Source organism: Pogoniulus pusillus, chromosome 6 (assembly GCF_015220805.1).
Source record: "Pogoniulus pusillus isolate bPogPus1 chromosome 6, bPogPus1.pri, whole genome shotgun sequence".
In the NCBI taxonomy this organism is placed as follows: Eukaryota; Metazoa; Chordata; class Aves; order Piciformes; family Lybiidae; genus Pogoniulus; species Pogoniulus pusillus.
The window spans coordinates 36,182,129-36,205,097 of record NC_087269.1 but is presented as its reverse complement, the minus strand read 5'-3'; the positions used below and the strand labels follow the sequence as shown (position 1 = coordinate 36,205,097).

Sequence of the window (22,969 nt, the reverse complement as noted above, 5' to 3'; positions counted from 1 at the left end):
AGCAGCATCTGAATGTAGCAAGGGGCACAGGATACCAATAGTAAGATCCATCAGCTGCCCCAGATAAGGCAAGCAGTGAAGGAGCTATATGGTCCAGTCAGGAGCAAAAGGAGAAGGGGGAAAAGCCAAATTCTAGCATATGCACGAGTGGTACATACAGGAGACAAGCTACTAGCAAAGGAGGTGCAAAGTCCATCCAGAGTGTAGGGCTCAAAAGCGGGCTGGAGATAGGTATACTTGTGATCCAGGTCAGGGCATGAGAGAGGTGTGGACCAGACCTTAAACAGAGAAGATCAATGGGCACCAGCTGCAGGAGAAGGCCTCAAGTGTGACTTGTTAGGGCCATTAAGGCCTACTAGTGCAGGACCACGGCAGGTGCATCAGAAAACTGCTTCTGTCCGTTCAGGCCCACCCAGGGGGGAAAGCCAAGGAGAGTTTCCAAATTGGATATGAGGACACAGTAAGTGAAATACTACAGTTTGCTGTTCTTATGCTGATAGTCAGGGTTTCTAGCATTCTCCAACAGACATGTCACTGAGTCTGCTTTTTGAGCTTCAGTGGCTTGGTGCAAGACTCGTTTTTCTGTGTATTTTGCTCAAGCTGTTGTTGGGTAAGAATGCCCAGCAATATCTCCTAGAGAAATAAAGATGAAGTAATTAAAAGAGGTAAAACACTGATCCCAGCTTTTCCCCCATTTAAAACACAGACCTGTTTTTATGGCATTTACTTGATGTATTTTGTACGTACTATGTATTTTTTTCTATAACTCCATATGTTCAAGATCCTCCAGAATTAATTAGTAGAAATTAAAAACTTAAACTTTTGAAGCATTTCCAAGAAGTAAAGACCAGAAATTTGCAGTTGTCAGCTCCTTCATTGGAAGTGTAGTCGCATCAGTGAATTAATTATGACCAGAAATTTGTCATAAAATATCTGTTACTTTTGTCTGTGCATTTAATGCTGATTCAACTAAAATTTGTGCCCACTTCTCCAAGAGATGAGTCACTGTCTCCAGTTCTGGGCTCCTCAATTCAGGAGAGATGTTGAGGTGCTGAAACGTGTCCAGAGAAGGGCAACAAGGCTGGTGAAGGGCCTGTAACACAAACCCTATGAGGAGAGGCTGAGGGAGCTGGGGTTGTTTAGCCTGAAGAAGAAGAGGCTCAGGGGGGACCTCATTGCTGTCTACAAACTACCTGAAGGGTGGTTGTAGCCAGGTGGGGTTGGCCTCTTCTCCCAGGCAACCAGCAACAGAACAAGGAGACACAGTCTCAAGTTGTGCCGGGGAAAGTCTAGGCTGGATGTTAGGAGGAAGTTGTTCCCAGAGAGAGTGACTGGCATTGGAATGGGCTGCCCAGGGAGGTGGTGGAGTCACTGTCCCTGGAGGTGTTCAAGAAAAGCCTGGCTGAGGCACTTGGTGCCATGGTCTATTTGATTGGATAGGGCTGGGTGCTAGGTTGAACTGGATCATCGTGGAGGTCTCTTCCAACCTGATTGATTCTATGATTCTATGATGTACACTCACATGTCTCTTGACTATTTATCATCCAAGGGTGAAAAAAATAGATTTGTGGCAGTTACTGCACTATTGACCTGGCTGACGTTTGTGAGATGGAAGACTGGACTAACTGTAAGGCACAGTTTCTGAACTTGATAATACATGTAGTACTCAATGTGGGTACATAAAAATTAGCAGTAACTTCAAAGAAAGAAGGCCTGTAGTAGTTGCAGGTAGTGAAATAGAAAGGGAGCATATCAGTGAGATGTTGTTTTATAAAGCAAAAAGGAGTTCTGTTGGTGCTCTGTAGTCTTTGCAGTGGTGGTCATCACAATCTGCAGATACTCTTCAGAGGCTTGCTTGTCACTATGAGAATTAGTCTAGTAAAAGGGTGTCATTTCTGAACTGCTGCACTGTCTTTATGGAGGAGGCAGGTGGCCAGTGTAGAGAAAAGGAAGTGAGGAAGACTTGTAGTCAGGGACTTCTCTGCCATCTTCCTTCATCTTTGCTCTTAGAACCTATGCTATCAACTTTGTATTTCAAGGCTTCTCTACCAGAATGTAGAATAAAAGAAATCTTTGAGGGAGTACATACAATTTTCCCAAGCAAAAAGAGATTTTGTGATATATTTAAGAGTTGATTAATCAAATTATCTCCTTTTACATTCACCTGTACAGTAAGTTATAACTACTGGAGAAAAATTAAGGTTTGGCCCTTAATGTTCTGGACATATCCTTTAGCGTGAGGTGACGGCAAAGCATTATAGGGTGGGGAAGCTATAGAAAATTAGGATTTTCACTATAAGACTTTAGTCTTTTGTTAAAGGATTATTTTACTATTGTTTTCCCCTCTTGCATAAACTTGATTACAGACCAGTTGCTTGACAGTTCTATAGCTGTAGTCACCTTCCTGTGTGCAGATGAAGCCATGATTATTTCAAAGAGATAAGGCCTTCATCTTCATAAAATCAGTTCACCTGTATTGTTTCTGCCCCCTCATTCACCCCTACCGAATGTCTGTCTGTCTTCTGAGTGAGCAATCCATGGGAAACAGTTTCAACTGAATCCCTGGTTTCTTTGTGACCAGGAATCAAACTAGGATGGAGTTGCCACCTAATAAAATATAGCTGCTCCCAGAAGCTTCAGGCCCACAAGCAGCTTTACTGCACTTTCTGTGTGATATCTTTTTAAAGTATCCATTTAGTTTTCTTTCTTGAATATGCATGCTTCTGACAAAAACTATTCACAAATGCTCACCTTGGGAGCATGCTGAACAGAAACAGTGCTGAACTGCTGTGGTTTTTGCTAAAAATACAACTGAAGTCTGATCAAACCTTTTTTAATTAAACTAGGACCTTTCAGGGTTCACAGAACCTGCCAGTGGTTTTCATGCTTTTTTTCTTCGACATGATACAGTATTTTTTAAGACATATATTTGCTGCAGTGCCTTTGGTAGCTGTTGTTTTGGTGCCCTTGGGAATTAAAACTGCCTCCTTAAAATGGCACTGGTAGTGGTATTCACCTTTTCATAGTGTGCTTCAGACCTGATGTTGCATTACTGCTCATAAAGCTTGCAAATAGTTTTGCATCTCCATCCTACCATATTCTTGACACCTTTGAGGCATAATACTATAGGGCAGAAAGATATGTGCCCACTGAGCCTCTGCCCCAAACTTCTGTCTATCCTGGCATCAACTGAGAGCAGCTTTCAGTGCTCTTTGTATAAAAGTGGCAGTTCCAGTGTCATGACCAGTGTTCTGGAAGGTTTGCTGGAAGGATGGTCAGATGAGAAACACAAAGCCAGTGTTAACACGGACTGGCTTGTAGCACTAGATTTTCAGTAAGGCAGATGACCACCAGTCACTGTTACTGCAGTAGAATGTGTTCACACAGATAGGGCAAGGCCTGCTCAGACCACAATGCTGCCTCCCCACGCCAAATCTTGTTCTCATCAGCCAAGCTGAAGTACAGCCTGGGTAGGTACCCTTATGCTTGCCACAAAATCGTGGTATGGGGAACTATTTCAGCTTCAAGGTTGATTTCCAGAATGACTGAGACCAGTTGACCACTTGTAGGAGAGTATCTGGAAGGGATGTGGCATTAATGTGAATAAACACTGTAAGAGTAAGATGTAGCCTTAATGTAGCATACACCCAGCAGCACAAATACAGTTATTTCTTTGCTGAAGGATTGCACCACAGCTGTTACCTTAGCTGGCAGTGGGTTGTAAAAGGCAGAAATGTAGAAGGTTCTGTATCACAAATTGCAAGTAAAAGATTTTCTTTCCTAACTTTTTCCTATGCTTGTCTTAATATTGAACTATTAAGATCATGTGAGAGCTATCCTTATTGTCAGCAAGTAGGGGATCAAACAATTCCTCTAGTTCTTTGTGCTCTGTGATGGCAGAGGGAAGGAACAACACTGTTCAGTGTGCCCTGGATGAGTGAAAGTTACTGGAAGGAGTCTCAGAGTTCAGCAAAGTATCTTCTTTCATAGTAAATGTACTGATAAATGGTTGTTTAATGGTATCTGCTGTAGTATACTTGATACATGTGCATCTCTGTTATTCCCTTCAGAAGTAGCTGATGTTGTCATTGAGGTAATGTTTAGTTTCATGGAAAGACCACATCCTCAACATCCTGAGAAGCCAAATAAATAAAATACAACCAGAGGTGTAAAGGAGGGGGGGAAGGGGGTTGTAAGCACGTTGTCCCACATCCCTGCTCCCACACTAGAGAGAGTGTGCTTCCGGTTAATGTTGTATCAGAGAAAGAAGAAGCAGAGGAATGTGATTTTGCTTTTCACCATTCAGGTCAGCTTCCTGCTTTCACCTGCATGACTTTACCTAGAGCTGAATGTAGACTGTATAAGCTTGGGTTAAAATTAAGAAACTACTTGGCCATTTACTAAAATCTTTGGCTTATATTTAGCATTAAGCAGTGATTAATTTGCAGAGTTTCATTCATAAGCTTAAACAACCTCTTTTGGCTGAATCATCCATTCAAGGCAGCATATTCCTGAGCCAGTAATGGCTGAGAAGCCTCTTCTCTATGTATGGGTCTCTGGTAATTACTAGACATTTTGTAATGCTTTGCTCTTAAATAACAGGCTTTCACCTATGTAGTTACAAACAGATCATAGTTCTCAGCTAATTTAACACTTAAGGGTTTTTTTTTTTTTGGTGTTGGAGTATGCATGATTCATGTCTCAAATGTCTTCATTAATGCTGTTTGGTTTCTGTCTATAACTGCTTTTCAAGTAGGCCAGTGAGAGGTAGCATGAATATTCTAAAAGTGATTTCCTTTAAGAGTTCTCAGTGCTTCTACAAGAAGGCACAAGCTGCAGGCATCAGGTTGTGGACATTTGTTGCCAACAACTCTGAGAACTATGTTACACCAATGGCTTTTTCTGTCATGATGTGGGTAACAGGAGATAGCAGGAAAAGTTGCTGCAAAAGAATTTGGAAGGGGCACTGCAAGTGTTCACTAAATACTTCCTCTAATTTACCCTTTGTACCTAAAATGTGTTGCTTGCATCTCTAAATATTCAGCAGCTATAACTGTGTAGGTCACATCCAGATTAATCACTGCAGCGTATCTCTGTCAAGAGTGTTCTGATTTTCACATGTGGGGTTTTGCACCTTTTTTTCACACAACCTGGAATTTTGCTTTTGGGATTTGCAGTTCAATCTAGATTACTAAGAGAGTCAATAAGTTACTCTGAGAATCTTATCTCTTTTTTCTTTCCTTTTTTAACTGACTGTGGGGTTTGTCTTTGTTTTCTCCTCAAAGGACACTGTCAAAGTAGTCTAACAAATTCTTTCCAAGAGCAGTTTCTGGCTACCACATAACAGGCTCTGCGACCCCACCATAGTCATAAAGCTCTCTCAGTGAGCATGGTGTGCTGTCTAGAATCATAGAATGGCTTAGGTTGGAAGAGACCTTAGAGATCATCTACTCCAACCTCCCTTCTCTGGGCAGAGACATTAGCTGGTATTTTAGAGAAAGGCTGGTTGCTGAGGTGGGTAATCTTCATTACCACCCAGGTAAGAACTGCTCAGGTGAGGTTTCACCTGAGCTTCTGGCAATAAGCAAAGCGAACAGAAGGTAGATGGAAGGAAGAATTATTATGGAAATAGTGTAGTGGCAGGTGCCTCCTAAGTTTCTTAGTCACAGTGCCATTCTTCTCCTTTATATCTTTGTTGTAGTATGGAGCCTACATCTTGTGTTTCCTTTTCAGAGTCAGGCTATGCAGTATTTGGCTAAGTGATTACTTGGACAACATTTGGAAGAGTTGTCTTGCCCACTAATGCTGAGACAAGCCATAGTAAAAAGCTACACAACCACATAAGTCTGGTCATGCAGTGAGAGAACCATTAAAACATAAAGATAAGTATATAAGTGAATGTGTCTGTCTAATGGATAGCTTAACTGTGATGAAAGCAAGAAAGCCAGATTGTAGTATACAGAAAGACCTTTTCATGTCCTAGGACAGAGCACAACTCTCTGAGCAGAAATCTCAGGATTTTGTCAGGTTTTCAATGAACTTGCAGCCATTTGTACTGCATTGCCTGCCAAGGCAGCAACTTATTCTCTAAGTTCTCTTCAAATCAAAATCCTGCAGGCTGAGGAAACAAACTGCAGTTAGAGTTTAAGGCTTTACAATAAAGTATGGTTTAATTCTGATGAAAAAAATAGGCAAAGTGGCATTTTTATTCAGGCCTACCATGTTCTTTTGGGGGCATGTTTTATTCAGCTGAAATACTCTCAGAATATATTCTCCCATTCAGTTCTAGGAAATTTCATGATATCATTTAAACGTTTTATTCACTGTGCTTTATCTTAACATAGCACAGCTACTGTGACACTTGCCGACAGCAAGTAAACATGTTAATTGTGTCATTAGGAAGATTTTCTGGCTTGCTTCAAAGTTAAGAAAACCTTCAAAGTACCAGGAGTTGCTTGTCTTGCTGTGGTTGCAGCAGGCAGTTCAAAATAGTAAGAAATGATCTATGTAAGACCCAAGTTCTGGCTCTAGTTTGCAGTCTCTGCAGCCAAGCATTTCAGCAGGTGAGTTGTTGCGTCTCTGCAGGGATGGAAATCCCTTCTTCTCCCCCAGCATTCTGCAGCAGGAATGATGAACTACCTCTGTTGCCAGTCAGTAGCAAATTCCATATTCTTAAGGTGGGAAAACAAAAAAGTAAAGCCAGCTAAGCAGCTTTATACAACACTATAAGCAAACTTAACAATCTCAGAGGGTGTATATTCTAGCAAACAAGCACCCCTGTTAATATTTTTCTCACATCTTTGCCCTGGTTTTGAGTGTTTTCTTTTGGCATCAGTGATGGATTCTAGACAGTGACCATGTCCTCCTCTCATACTAACATTTACCTTACACCACCATGTAGCTGCAGAAGACCTTCCTTACTGACACTTGGTGAGCTGAACAGGTAGTTAAAACCTTCTATGTTTTAACTACTATTTTCTTAGACTCCTATAGTCAGTGTTGATGACTTGCGATGTTATTAGACATCTTTATGTACACAAACACACACACACAACTTTGTCTTAGCACTTGAGATATGTTATTGTAGGTGAAATTTACCCCCAGTGTTTGTGAAGTAAGTTTCATGGCGGTTGAGCAAATCCTCAAAATGTGACCCCTGAAAACTTGGAAAAAAGAAAGCAATTCTGGACAATTTCGAGTCCCTATTTACATTTCAAGTCTTTCAGATTTATTCTAGGATGTTTATTCTGTGATGTTTTGGAGCTTGACTCCTAATATTTGAATACTTGAGGCTGACAATACAAGGACTTTATTCACTCTCTAGGTTTATAAAGGTAGTTAAGAGTGATGAGGAGAGCCCATCATGAAAAAACATGGGCACATCATGACCCTTTTAGTTTGGTGCTGGAGAGTTCTTCAAAACTGAGTCATCAACGGCATAAATGAGAATTTGTTTACTTACTCTTTTTTTTTTCAAAGCATGAGCAAGGCAAGTACCAAATTGATAAAGTACTAAAAAAGTAGAATTCAGTCTGCCTGTGTAATGGTCCTTTGTCATTATATTTGTAATCTGAAAGTATGAAATTCGGTTTCCTTTTTACGTAACACTTTAAAGCCAGCTACTTTTCCACTAAGAGTCAAGTGTGTAGTGCAATCATTAAGATTACCCACAGCTGAAACTGCTTCTTCTGGTCATGCCTGTAACATGTAACTGCAACATGGAAGAAGTAAAAGTAAAAAGTATGTTTACTGCTTTTACTTAACCCCCCCGAATGCAAGCAACCCCCAAACACCCAGCCCTTGAAATGCAATAAATAGGGTAACACTAGGAGGTGTTTTAGCTCTGAAGAGCTGCATCTGAAGGATTAGGATGACACCTGATGTCCCAGACAATACTTTTTAGAGCTCCTGTTGCCTTCTAGCCTGGTTCTGCGGCTCCTCATAGCCTCTGCTGTGGGGATAGGCTGAGGGAACTGGGCTTGTTCAGCCTAGGTAAGACACCAGGGGGGACCTCAGAGTTGCCTTCCAATACCTGAAGGGATCCTATAGGAGGGCTGCAGAAGGACTTATAATAAGGGTGTCTAGAAACTGGATAAGGGGAAATGGTTCTCTGCTGAGAGAGAGATTTTGACTGGATCTTAGAGAGATGTTCTTCAGTATGAGGGTGGTGAGACTCTGGAATAGGCTGCCCAGGGAGGTTGTAGTTGCCTCCTCCCTGGGGCTGTTCAAGGCCAGATTGGATGAAGCCTTGAGCAGCTGAGTCTACTTGAGAGGTGTCCCTGACCATGGTGGAAAGGTTGGAATAGATGATCTCTCAGGTTCCTTCTAACCAAGGCCATTCTATGATACCATGAAGTTGAACAAGAAAATTAAATTTGAAAATTAATATTCTCTTTTAATATGGGGAAACTTAAGCCTTTCCTCTGGGTATAAGAGCCAAACTGAGAGGAAAAAACACATCACTGCTTATGAGGCATAAAAATTTTTATTGGCCTAATACATGAGTAAGTGATATTTAGGACCTATATATATTCCTGAAGATAACTGAAAGGAGTAATGTTCAGCTGAGTCACCTGCTTCCTGGTCACCAGCCTTGCCATAAACATATTCTTTCAAACAATGCCTCATATAAAAAATAGATTTTGATTCATTTTAGCTGATTTACACACCAGTTTTCATGTTGAGGGAAATGTCCTTCACACACATACATACTCTAAAGGAATCACGTTGTAAGTATTGCTGTGATAGAATCACGTGTTGTTGCTGAAACAAAGCTGCAAGTTAACAGTGCTTTGTGGAGGCCTCAGAGGTGACAGAGTACTTCTTTGGAAATACTCTGGTAATTGATTCAACATATAATCAGAAACTTGTGTGATATTTAGCAAATGGATTACTGAGCCATTAACAACCTAGCAATATGATCAGATATCCATATTAATAAACATCTGTCACAACAGCAGAGCAGATGTGCTAGGTGCATCTATAACATAAAATGTAAATTTCTGATTAGTGCTTTCTTACTTTTTACTACAAAAGACTTAAATTACATTCTGTATGCCATTTATTTCCTTCTTCAACACTGAAAGTGCTTTTTAAAGCTGTCACCTTCAACCTTTAGCTCAGCCCTTCTGAATGTACATATATAGTTATGCATCTGCTACAGATCCTACTGGTATTCAAGACATTTTTGCTTTTTAATTGCATTGATTTATTCTATATTAGCTTATTTCCTGCATCCAGAAGTTATCATACCTGCCTGGGGCCAGAGGCAGAAGTACTTCCTGTTCTTTCATGTATGCTGTTTGGTTTACTAAGCCTTAAAGCATGTGGGGGCAGATCCTACCATGCACTCCATCTCTACTTTGTTCTAATAACATGGAGGAGACTTCAGAAGTTAAAAAACAGGTGGCAATTTGATGTTACACAGAATGTGCTAGTAAATTCATGCGTGTTCCAGAACTTCATTTTGCATTTCTGAGGCAATGGATGGACTTGCAACAGTGGACTGAGTGCTTAGGAAGCCTCTTGAAATCCAGCTGAAGATGCTGTTGTGAGGACACTTGCAGCAGAGAGTCCAGAGGGAGACCAGCTGTCTTGTTTTACAGAAGTGATTTCCCATAACAGCATTACTGAGCACCAGCCTCCCAGTAACTTGCTTTCGAACTCTGCTCATGAATGTCTGTGCTAAAATTTCAAAAGCTAAGGTCTGCCTTAGAAGTTAATGGCTTTTAATGACACCAGTAAAGAACAAATACCTTAAAAAATTCACAGCATCGAGGTCTGAATTCTGATTTCATAGAATGGCTCCGATTGAATGGACCTTAGATATTATCTACTCCCAACTCGGCTGCTCAAGACCTTATCCAGTCTTGAACATCCTCAAGGAGGAGGCATCCACAACCACCCTGGGCAACCTATTCCAGAGTCTCACCACCCTCACACTGAAGAACTTCTTCCTAATACCCAGTCTAAAATTACTCTCCCTCAGCTTAAAACCATTCCCCTCTTGTTCTATTGCTAGACATCCTTCTGAAAAGTCCCACTCCAGCCTTCCTGGAGGATCCTTCCAGGTATTGCAAGGCAGCTATTTTGCCATTTGAGTTTTAACCTCTGTGTTTTGGGATTCACTGAGTTTTAATTGCTGTAACAGGTCTTGCTACAAGGCAGTTTATGTGAGTACACTCTTTTAAAAGGAAAAAGTTAATGGAAAACAAATGCAACAGATTCTGTTTTCAAAGCAACATGTTTAATTTTTCAGTGGAAAAATGAAGAGAACAAAGGGAACATTTCTTTCATCTTTTATAGTTTACAGTATGGCAAGAGAGTTTTGTAAGTCAATATTGAGTTACTAATGTTTGCACTGTGCTGCTTGCATTCGTGTTTTGTTTCATTATTAACTGTCCCATGGCTTTTTTTCTGCTACTAGATTGTTAAGATTTTTTCTAGAGCATATTGAAACTCCTGTTGAAAATTCAACACATGGCCCACAAGAGTGGGAAGCAGATGGGCCACTCTGCAGTGGGAGTCCTTAGAGATTATGTCAGCTCTCTGACTCAGCTGTAAATTCACCTCTGTGCTCTGAGAGAGTGCAGATACAGAGCTGTGCTGCTTCTGTATTTGAAACATACTCCACACACACAGACACCTCCATGTTTGCTCTTCCAGCTCTCACAGCGGACATCCCAGACAGACTGTCAGTGCCTACAGAAGTGTCACAGACAGTCTTTGTAGGGAGTACAATTTAGCATCTCCGTTTGCATTATCTACTTCATTGCACGATGCAGGACAGGCAACATGGAAGCTGTGCATTTGTTAACATGTATTTAATGTCAATGTTATTTGCTCAGACCCAAATGATTATGAGCAAATACATCAGTGGACAAGGAAGGACCAACAGATGGCATCTACCTGGACATCTGTAAAGCTGTTGACACAGTTCCCCACAGCATTCTTCTCTCTAAGCTGCAGAGATATCAATTCAGTGGGTGGGCAGCCCAATGAATAAGAAACTGGTTGGATGACCATATCTGAAGGGTAGTGGTCAACAGCTCAATGTCCAGGTAGAGATGTGTGACAAGTGATGTTCCACAAGGATCTGTACCGGGACCAGTGCTGTTCAGTATCTTGGTGAAGGATACTGACTTCATGATTGAGGGCACCCTCAGCAAGTTTGAAGATAATACGAAGCTGAGTGATGTGGTTGACAAGACTGAAGGACAGGGTGCCATCCAGAGAGACCTGAACAGGCTGGAGAGGTCGGCTGTGGAGTATCTCATGAGGTTCAGTAAGTCAAAGTGCAAGGTTCTGCACTTAGATCAGGGAAATCTTTGACATTGATACAGGCTGGGAGATGATGTAATTGAGAGAAAAGGACTCAGTGGGGCTGGTGAATGAGAAGCTGAATGTGAGATAACAATGTGCACTTGCAGCCCAGAAGGCTGATGGCATACTGGGCTGCATCAAAGGAAGCATAGCCAGCAGATGGAGAGAGGTGATCCTGCCACTGTGCTCTGGTGAGACCTCACCTGTGTCCAGCTCTTGGGCCCTCAACACAGAAAGGGCATGGACATGTTGGAGGAGAAGGGGAGAGGGCCATGAAGATGATCAGAGCGCTTGTGCACCTCTCCTATGAGGACAGGCTGGAGTAGTTGGAGTTGTTCAGCCTGGAGAAGAAAAGGCTCCAGGGAGACCTTAAAGCTGCCTTGAAATACCTGAAGGTATCCTACAGGAAGGCTGCAGAGGGCCTGTGGTGGTAGGATGAGGGGTAATGATCTGAAACCGGATCAGGGTAAATTTAGTTTGGACATCAGGAGGAAGGTCTCCACAGTGAGAGTGGTGGAATACTGGAACAGGCTGCCCAGAAATATGGTTGAGACCCGGTCCCTGGAGATATTCAGGATCAAGCTTGATGGAACTCTGAGCTACCCGATCTAGATAGAGGTGTCCTTGCTTACTGCAGAGGAATTGGACAAGGTGACCTTCGAAGGTCCCTTCCAGCCCAGTGTGTTCTGTGATTTTGCTTGTGGAAAGGTTTGGATTTTAAAAATTGGATGGTTTCTGAGATGAGACTCTCTGGGTAATATCTGTTTGTGATAGGGAAGACCAGAGGCAGGAGGCTGATGAAGCAAACAACAGAGACTTTTTGCGTGCTCAGCAAAGCAGTAACTGTTCGTAAGTAACATAAAGCTTAAAACTGGTAAACATCCAAATCAAAGGCCATGACTGGTAAAGTCTGCTGACCTTCTTGGCAACTAAAACATCACAGTGCCCTTTGAAAAGTTGAATTGGGAAGCAGAGAGAGATGGAAAAAGTATCTGAGAAGTAGCGAGGAGAAGAAAGAGATATTAGAAACAAATAAGTGATGTCTGGATTAGATAGCAGGACTCATTTGTGATGTTGTGGTATTCTTTTGCATTGTGCCAAGAGTGCTTGTGCATGGATGTGATAGATCAGATGGAGGTCTGAGGAGAGATACACGATGTAACAGGAAAAAGTAGCTACAAAATAGCTAATTGAGGGAACCAGTTTCTGCATCTGTAAACTGTTTCCTCTCTAACTAAACAAAACACAACTGAAGGGGCTTCATGGCTGGCATCTGCTCGCCTTAGCAGATTTGTTCAGGTTTGCTGTATTACCCAAACCATTGCTCTTGTTACAATTCCATATTTATTTTTAATGAACTACTGCCAAGTACAGAAGCGTTTATGTCTTTACATGCACTTACAAGACCTGAAAATCCTTAAGATTTTAAGTTGTGAGCTCTTTGCTTACTGGTATTTGTGCACGCAGATGAACATCCATGGATATTTGGACTTCTCTTTCAGTATTTGGTGAAACGCATTATTGAAGTGTCCAGTTTATACCTGTTTGAGTCTTTCCACTATTTTTATCATTGTAGGATTCTGATATTTTTTCCCTGGTGGTTTTTGATTGGGTATTTTTGTTTGGTTGGTTTGGGGTGAGGGTTTTGCTTTGTTTTTGTTTTGCCTTTCTTGTTTTGTTGTTGTTTTGCCTTTTTGGTTTTGTTTTTTGGTTGGTTTTGCTTTTGTATTTAATCATAAAATTCAATGCTAATTTATTAACAGCTAGCTAACTAGCTTTGCAAAGCACTATGAAATGCTTTTCATCTTCAGATCAGAAGGACAATTTTATAAAGTTATTGTGATCTGAAGATGAAAAGCATTTATATATATAGGTGTTGAAGAAAAGACTGGACGAGGCACTTAGTGCCATGGTCTAGTTGGCTGGATAGGGCTGGGGAATAGGTTGGAATGGATGATCTTGGAGGTCTCTTCCAACCTGGTTGACTCTATGATTCTATGATATAAAATTAAAAGATGGTTAGTTTGTGTTATATGGGTGCCTGCTGCAGCTAGTCTCAACTGAGTAGAAATGAGACATTGTCATAAAAACATTTTGTCAAGGGTGGCAGGAGAACTCCAGATGTCACAGAAACACAGAATTTACCAGGTTGCAAAAGACCTCTGGGATCATGGAGTCCTGCCTGTCACCTAACCTTTATAATTAACTAACCCATGACACTAAGTGCCTCATCCAGCCTCCTTTTAAACACCTCCAGGGATGGTGATTCCACCACCTCCCCAGGCAGCCCATTCCAATGCCAATCACTCTTTCCATGAAGAATTTCTTCCCCAATGTCCAGCCTAAATCTGCCCTGGCATAGTTTGAGACTGTGTCCTCTTGTTCTGTCACTGGGTGCCTGGAAGAAGAGACCAAACCCCACCTGGCTACAACCTCCTTTCAGATAGTTGTAGACAGCAGTGAGGTCTCCCCTCCTCTTCTCCAGGATGAACAACCCCAGTTCCCTCAGCCACTCCTTGTAAGGCTGTGCTCCAGCCCCCTCACCAGCCTTGCTGCCCTTCTCTGGATGTGTTTGAGCACTTGAACAGTTTTCTTAAACTGAAGGGCCCAGAACTGGACACAGTGATCAAGGTGTGGCCTGACCAGTGCTGAGTACAAGGGCAGAATGATTTTCCTGATCCTGCTGGCCACACTATTCCTGTTATAGGCCAGGATGCCATTGGCCTTCTTGGCCACCTGGGCCACGTTCAGTCAGCTGTCAAACTGTATCCCCAGGTCCCTCTCTGCCTGGCTGCTCTCCAGCCACTCTGTTCCCAGCCTGTAGCGCTGCATGGGGATGTTCTGGCCAAAGTGCAGAATCCAGCACTTGGCCTTGTTAAATCTCATGGTGTTAGACTGTGTCCATCTATCCAGCCTGCCAAGGTTCCTCTGCAGTGCCTTCCTGCCCTCTAACACACTGACACGTGCTTCCAACTTGGTGTCATCTGCAAACTTACTGATGGTGGACTCAATCCCCTCATCCAGATCATAAATGAAGATAGCAAACAGGACTGTGCCCAGCACTGATCTTTGGGGCACACCACTAGTGAGTGGCCACCAACTAGATGTGGCTCCATTCACCACCACTCTCTGGGCCCAGCCGTCCAGCCAGTTCTTAACCCAGGACAGAGTGCTCCTGTCCAAGCTACAGGCTGCCAGCTTGGCCAGGAGTTTGCTATGGCAGACAGTGTCAAAGGCCTTGCTGAAGTCCAGGTAGACTACATCCGCAGCCATCCCCACATCCACCAAGTGGGTCACCTGGTCATAAGAATAGATTAAATTGGTCAAGCAGGACCTGCCCTCCTAAATCTGTGCTGGCTGGGTCTTATCTCCAGGCCATCATGTAGGTGCCCTGTGATTGCACTCAGGATGATCTGTTCCATTATCTTGCATGGCAATGAGGACAGGCTGACAGGTCTGTAATTTCCTGGGTCCTCCTTCTGACCCTTCTTGTGAATGGGCACCACACTGGCCAGCTTCCAGCCTTCAGGGACCTCCCCAGTGAGCCATGACTGTTGACAAATGATGGACTGTAGCTTGGCCAGCTCATCTGCCAGCTCTCTCATCACCCTATGATGGATCCCATCTGGCCCCAAAGACTTGTGAGGAGCCATGAGATCCTTGAGGTCCTTGAAAACATTTTGAGTACTGGATTTTTAGATGAGAAGAAGAGTGTCTGCCTCTGTACACAAGTGTGATTATGGGAAGAGCTCACAAATCTTAGGTTTTAGTTTCTATAAGTGTTTATAAGCATACAGACATTTCTGTGCTTGATTGTTGCACATAAAATATTTAATTCATATACATATACATCAGAGCCAGACATGTACAAACAAATCCCTTTGATGCTTTACTTTCCACAAGCTGTTGTTGCTATGATTAGTTTTGTAAGACTTCTGATTTAACAACGTGTAGTCAGGTTTTTGGCTGCTTTTCTACCTCATAGGATACACATACAGCTCCTCTCATGACATACCTTCTTTTTTGTTCTCTTCCCTTTTCCCTCCTCCAGCCAAGTTTTCAATGCCTGGATTTTTCCCACAGAGCTCATACAGCTGACAAAACAGGACATGTGATCTTAAAAACAAGACTGTTTTTCCTTTACAGTTTTGAATATCTGTACTCCTACTTCATTAATCACAGCAGAGAGATGAAGGGAACTACAGATCATTAAGAAAATATCTCTTCTGTGATTTAATAGCATCAAATAGTTTTCCCACAGGTGAAGAGTATTTTGTCTGTTGTTAGGCAGTCATGTTTTCTTCTACAGGGTCTGAAATGACCTGCTTTGGGAAGAATAGGGAGAGGTCAAGAGAAGACCCTCTCAAAGATGCAGCTAAGGACTTTTGCAGGCTGGTAGCCAGAGAACATGCCGCTTGACAACAGCTGGGAGTAATGTGGGCAGCAAAGCCATGCTGTTCTTTGTCACAGTGACTATGGGGCAGTGGATGTGGCTCCTAAATGAAAGTCACTGTTGCATAGGCATGGCATTGAAAATTAACTACAGTCATAAAACAAGAGTCTTCATGATGTTTTGTGAAATGAACAAAAGTCTCAGATTTCCTTCAGAAACTACAAGTGATCATGGGTTTAGTAAAATTCAGAGACTTTTGGACATGGCTATCAGAATTGAAATTGGTAGACACTAAAAAACTTTGAAAAATCAATTTCTGTATTGTCTACTAAGTGCTAAGAAAAAGTCTGACTGCTTTTTTTTGGTCTTGGGTGGGAAAATACAGGAAGTGAGAGCAGCAAATAGAAATCAGTGACTGGATTGCTCTTTGAGCAAAGCCTTCTCAAAAACATCTTGCTTTATTTTGTAAAGATGGTGAAAGCACAAGGGATCTGAGGAGACAGGGGTGATCTAGATAAGAAAACTATCAACATGAGAGCAGCAATAAAGTATCTAGATAGAATCTGCCCTGAGTAGAAAATGAAAGGAATCATGGGATTGATATGAACTGGTATTGATGAGGAAAAACACCAAACTGCTCTAAATAACAGTACTTTGCTATTCCCATGGAACTGCCACATGTAAAGGATTTAACTACTCTGGTGGATTCTTAAACTGGCTTGAATTTTTGCAGTCATGTCATCATTCTATAAAGAACTACAAGAACAGGGCTATGCAGTTTGCCTCTTGCCTATGTATCTCAAAGGAAAAGCCTGGATTTTTGAACTATTTCCATGTTTAGTATTTGTCCTATTTTTTTGTTTTCTTCAAAGCTTGCGTTGTAGAATTCATCGGGCTAATGGCTGCAAGTTCATGCAGAAATTCTTTGCCACTTCTGCAGCACCTTGAAACAGAAGGTGGCACTTCAATAGGATAGATGCCTTCAAGAGAAGACATGCATGATGTTACAGGAGATGTCATTGTTGACAGACCATGTAACCATGTGCCACTTGGTCTTCTTGTGCCACATGACCCAATGACTGCAGTTGAGGAGGAATTCTCATGTCAAGATTTTCCACAAAGCCTTACTGCTCATTCCACCATAATAAGCTGAAGCTCAGGAAGCAAACCCAAACCTAATTCATTCCACTGGCACTTGGTGGTCTTCTCTTTTCTAAATTAAGTCATATGTCTTTCCAGAAATTCTCCTACAGAGACCTCATTACTGTAAAAAAAGAGCAGAAGTGCTACTTCTCTCCTGTGTTTGCCATTTTCCCATTGCCTTTTCTTTTGCAGCAATGGAATGTTGATTCCTAATGTATTTGTGATCCCCTGAAACTCCAAATTGCTTCTTACTGTCCTGTGTAGTAGAAATTAATAATAGCTTATGAATTATTAATAGTCATTCCAATATGAATATTAGGTTTTTATTAATAATATTCACAAATTTGGGGAAATGCCCTGAGATTCTTTGGATTTTCAGTTGACAGGAAGTAGTTGCACCAAGGGTATTTATAAATATGGAATGAAACAGTTTAAACAATCAGATCTTGGAAAAATAGGAACGTGGAAACATGAACAATTCTAACTATGCTTATGGAGTCTTTTCTAACTATGCTCATGGAGTCTTAGCATTAAGTCCAGCATATGTACTCGTGATGCTTTGGTCCCTAAGTAAGTTTCCTGTGCAAAGATGCTTCCAAAACTTGTGATAGTGATCCTGGGGCAAAACACAAAAGATTCCAGACAGAGGGAAGGAGAGAAGAACTGAGTTGCTGCTGCTGAGCTAATGCAAGCTGCAAACGTGTCTGCTGTGATTCCCAGCTAATGAGCCATGAATGGGGTGCTGTTCCTGGTGGAGGGTCAGTGCAGGAAGGTGATTTCAAAATCACCCCACATTAAATACATCATTTTGAAAATGAAACTGGCCAATAGGCACTAGCATTGTTGTTCTGGCCAGTGAATTCAAAGCTTTGTGTCTCACATGACCACCCAGGCGTGTGGAGGGGCAGCACAAGACGCCTGACACATGGTGCTAAGCCCCTGGCTCTCATGGCATTGCTGGGGCCAAACCCTCTGTTGTTTTGCTTATTCTACTCAATTTCCAGACCTGCAACAGGAGGAGGAGAGCAAGGGTTAAACTGGCCTGGCAGGATTTATGCCCTACCAGGACATCCTGTTATGTAGGAGCTGAGTCTTGACTTTTATCTGTGCATTTGGTTTTCATATCTGAGCGTTTATACCCCATGAAATACCTCTTTATGAAGTACATTTGTTTCATATATATTACTCCACTGTTGCTGTAAACCAACCTGTGCTTTTGGATCTCTTCTCCCATATTCCCAGTTGAAGGAGTGTAGACCTGATACACTGCCAGTGCAGGAAGAAAAGAAGAGGGAAGAGAAGCTTCTGGCAAACTCATTTTCATTTCCATAATTATAGAATAGTTAATAATATGTGTGCTGTGTTCACATTGCCTAGAACTTCACTGACCCATTCCTTGGTGTGAATCTTGCTTCTTTAGCCCTGCTTCCAGCACTTCATACAATCACTAGGTTAAAAAAAAATGGAAAAAGAGGCAAACTCAAAAAACAGTTCCTGGTCTGGAGATTAGAATGTGTGATGGGAATCCAGATTTCTTAACCATGCCAGCACTGGAGGCATTCTGCAGAGCAGCAGTGGGAAGGTAGAGGAAGAGCTGCAGGTAGCACAAGTGGCATCCTGGGGTGTATTAGTAGCATGGTTAGTAGGTTGAGGGAGGTTCTTCTTTCTGTCTACACTGCCCTGGTGAGGCTGAAAATAGAATATTGTGTCCAGTTATCGGCTTGTCAGCTCAAGAAGGACCTCAGGAAACTGCTTGAAAGGCTCCGGTGCAGAGCCACAAAGATGATTAAGGAAAGGCTGAGGCTGCTGGGCCTTTTTAGCTTAGAGAAGAGGAGACTGAGGGATGACCTCATTTGTATTTATTAAGATGTGAAGGGCGAGTGTCAGGAGGAGAGAGCCAGGCTCTTCTCATTCTTCTCAGTGAAGTCCAATGATAGGAAAAGGAGCAATGGGTGCAAAGTATAGGCTGGATGTTAGGAGGAAGTTCTTCACAGAGAAAGTGATTTGCCATTGGAATGGGCTGCCCAGGGAGGTGGTGGAGTCACTGTCCCTGAAGGTGTTCAAGAAAAGCCTGGATGAGGCACTTAGTGCCATGGTCTAGTTGATTGGATAGGGCTGGGTGCTAGGTTGGACTGGATGATCTTGGAGGTCGCTTCCAACCCGGTTGATTCTATGATAATGTACTATCAGCTTACTTAGCTAGTAAGGCTTTAAGCTTGGAAATAGTGAAGTGTAAGGAAGATAGATGTACTGAGTTTTCCATGCAGTGGATCCAAATCAGGCATTCAGTTCCACTAAATGCAGTAACTGAGTCTATGAGATGATGTTTGACTTTTAAAATTGCAGGGACTGGAAGCAGGGGAAAAACAGCATGATAAAGCTGAGATTTTTTAAAAAGCCACAGTAATTTTTGTGGGAGCCATAGCTGTGAAATTAGAATTTATCTTTTAGGAGAGGGGTAAATGTAGAAAACTCCACAAAGGGCAAATTTTGTGTTGTTGTCGACCAGCAAATGGTACATGATAGGAAGAATTTTTTCTACCTGTTTTTAAGCGTCTTCTATAAACTCATGAGCTAAGATAATTTTTCTTAAGATCCTGCATGCAGATCTCTACAATCTATAGGAATTTGATTAGCTTTAACAACTGGACCAGTACCACAGTAGTCTTGCAGTTTAGCCAGAGACCCTTCAGCCCCTGGTGGAGGAAGATCATGGACTGCATTTGTAGAAGGAAAGAGATCTTGGTACAGTGATACAGAGAGATAACTACATGGAATATCCTGGGGGAAAAATCTCAGATGTGAAATGAATAGCACAGGGAAACAGCCTCCCAAGCAAAGTGTTTTCTTCATGCTTCAGACTCGCCACACGAAATGCAAGTAAATATAAAACTGGTAAGGAAGCCATCTGATGGCTGGGGAGAACAACCTAAGTGATTTAAGAGACATTTTGTGTCTCTAGCATCTGGATTCAGGTTGTTAATCTCAGCTAATGGCATTGTTAATCTGCTGATCTGGTGCTAAATGCGAAAAGCTGGGAATTCACAAAATGCACATCTGCACATATAATGCATGAAGATAACACCACTTGGTACTGGTAGTGATTCACCAAAGAACATGAACCTTCTTTGTTAGATTTAAAATAATAAAATCTTCCATCTGGAAGAGACTTCCGAGAGGGACTTAAATCATCCCATCATTTATGGCATTAACATTCATAATTCAGGTCTGGTGAGGAGCAGCTACAGGGGCTGGGATTGTTTAGTTTGGAGAAGAGAAGGCTGAGGGGACACCTCATTGTTCTTTACAGCTGCCTGAAGGGAAATTGTAGTGAGTTGGGTGTTGGTCTCTTCTCCTTAGTATAAAGTGATAGGCTTAGATTGGATAATAGGAAAAAAATCTTTTGTGAAAGGGTGGTCAGGCATTGTAATAGGCCTCCCAGGTAGGTGGTGCAGTCACTGGAGGTGTTCAAGAAACTTGTGGACTTGGGGACATGGTTTAACAGCCATTGTGGTGTTGGGTTGATCATTGGACTCCATGATCTTCAATGTATTTTGCAACCAAAAGATTTCTCTATCCACTGCAGCCACATAGCCCATTTGAAGATTGTGTTCTGCAGCTTCTCTTGCTCACGCTTCCTCCTTTGCCTCACTCCTAAATTTCAGATTTCTCTATCAGAGTGTTTAAGCCCTTCAGACTTTCCTCATTGATGATGTTTATGTCATGTCTGATTATATTATATGCATATTCTCCAATTGTGTTAAAACTTTCTTCCTGAAACTCCATGCAGAAATGCAGCTGTAGCCTTATCAAAACTGTGAAAGCAAAAGGGAAATTTTGGGTGGCATATATCTTCCTGTTTGTGTGCAAGTGATGTGGTCTCTGCTGTCCTCATAACAGCACCACTGTGTGGACTCTTACTTAGACTAAGCCACTCCAGTCACACCTCTATCTTTGTAAAAGAAATAGGCTTTTACTCTCAGTACAGTTGATTATTTATGTCCAAATTTCGAGTTTGCTGTTATCCCCAGGGAAATTTTGTCCTGCTTAGTTTGTTGGGGTTTTTTTCTTGTTTGGGGTTTTCTGTCTGTTTCTTCCAATTGGCTGGTGATTCAGCAGATTTGGTGTTCTCTCCAAAGTATTATTTGAAAAGCCTTTAGTGAATGCCAAACATCATAAACTTGGACTAATGGCTCATTAAACCACACCCCGAGGCACTTAAACCTGTACCTTATGTAAAAGAGTCTGGATTTTACATGAAAGTAAAAAGAAAGGAGCACAGTTCTTGGTTCTCTAGAAGGTGAGCAGCCCTCTTTGTATGTGTAACTTTGCATGCTCTTTTTCCAATGTTTTCATATAAGCCTGAGGCATTCTGAACATTGTTTTTAACTATTTCAAATGTAGCTCCTGAGCATCCAGACCCACATTATTTTTAGAGGATTTGGTAGAGAAGAACTGAAACCATTTGTGCAGTTGGAGCAAGTGGTGCAGAGGTTTTGTTGGTCCTCACTGCTGTGTTCTTGAATGGCTCTCCCAGTGGCCATATTTGTGGTGGAAATAAATACTTTCTTTTTCATTTGTTTGAAATACTTTTCTTGTGTAAGCAAGCTTTCTTCTCATTCACAGATCCTCTGAAGGACTCATACAAGTACCTGAAAATTGCTATTTTATTCAAACAACTTCAGCCTCAAAATAGTTGGTGTATATTCAGATGTCAAAAAAAGCTGCTGGCTGATAGTCACTGGCATTATCTAGTGATCAGCAATGATTTACATTGTTAATCTCTCCTTTCCCCACTTCTTTAATTCTAGGTTGTGTTCACTTTTCATATTGACTGATGGTCTGGGTTGTAGCCTCCCAGGAGGGCACTGGGATGCTTATAGATTGTAGAGCACACAGAGGACATGCTGTGGACAACTAATCTACCTGTGGCCTTCTGAACTTGCTGTGATACAGACACCAAAGAAAAATTCACCTGAGTTTTCTGATGAACTGGTGGGAAGGTTCAGGGTGCAGGAATTCATTCAGTTGTTCAGTAGTTAGAAGGGAAAATATCAAGACAAGAGAATAAAGGATATAGTGAACAGTGAAATTTGAATCTTGCATTTGCAAAATCATCCCCCATCTTAGGAAAAAAAAATTTAGTACAAGGATGGTGAGACTCTGGCTGCCCATGGAGGTAGTAGATACCTCCTCACTGGGGCTGTTCAAGGCCAAGCTGGATGAGGCCTTGAGCAGCTGAGTCTAGTTGAGAGGTGCTCCTGCCCGTGGTGGGGAGGTTGGAGTGAAGGATCTCTAAGGTCTCTTCCAATCTCAGCCATTCTGTGATTCTGATTCTATGATACTTCCATTCATACTTATGTACACCAATTACATTTTTAAACCAGACACTCATACTGAGTCTCAGAATACATCACTGTGCTGAGTGTTCTACAAACATACTTACTAGAAAATTCATGGAGGAGAAAGGAGCATAAATGACACATAGTGACAGGAAAAGCAAATGGTACAAGTAGTCTTTTAAATCTGTATACTCAGGACTTGGCACAGGCTTTGCTTCTAGTATGAGAACACCATGACATCTTTCTAGTACTCCTGCATCTAGCTGATGCCAAGCAACACAAATCTGTGGGACTTGAAAACAAAACAGTTTAGGTGGGGATTTAATTAATGTTGCTTCTGTGTGGATTAGTTGTTTTATTCAGATGAGTTCTTTTGTGTCTAATTTGCATGGATAAGATTTATTCTCATTTTTTGAATAGTACAGTAGTGTTCTTTGTTTCTTTGGAAGGGGTAGAGGACCTCTGAAGAACACATCTGATGTAATTAATGCAGCAAAAATGATTTCAGAGTCAGGATCAAGGATGGATGTCCTAGCACGGCTGATTGCCAATCAGGTAGGTTATTTATGCAGCAGTGCATTAAACTCGGTCACAGATTAATCCACAAAATCTCCAGCACCTAAGAAGGTCATTTACAAAAATGCTTGTGACATTGCTAGACCTACCTGTCTGATTTTCCTTCTTCATTTCTGAAGGGATGGATATATAGACCAAATCTCACCTGCATGTGTGGCTTTCCTTCTCTGAACATATCAATATGTCTGTATAC

At 41.8% G+C, this 22,969-nt stretch overlaps 1 protein-coding gene across 13 annotated transcripts in view; it reads left to right on the top strand.

Moving 5' to 3' along the window:
• Positions 1-22,969, top strand: part of CTNNA3 (catenin alpha 3) — a 452,565-nt gene that overhangs the window by 410,164 nt on the left and 19,432 nt on the right. For 12 of the 13 annotated variants that reach the window (XM_064145224.1, XM_064145225.1, XM_064145222.1 and 9 more), the window contains one exon: positions 22,650-22,755. In XM_064145224.1, the coding sequence (XP_064001294.1) occupies positions 22,650-22,755 (106 nt within the window). The remainder of the gene's footprint in view (positions 1-22,649; positions 22,756-22,969) is intronic. The other variant, XM_064145223.1, reaches the window with a different exon arrangement.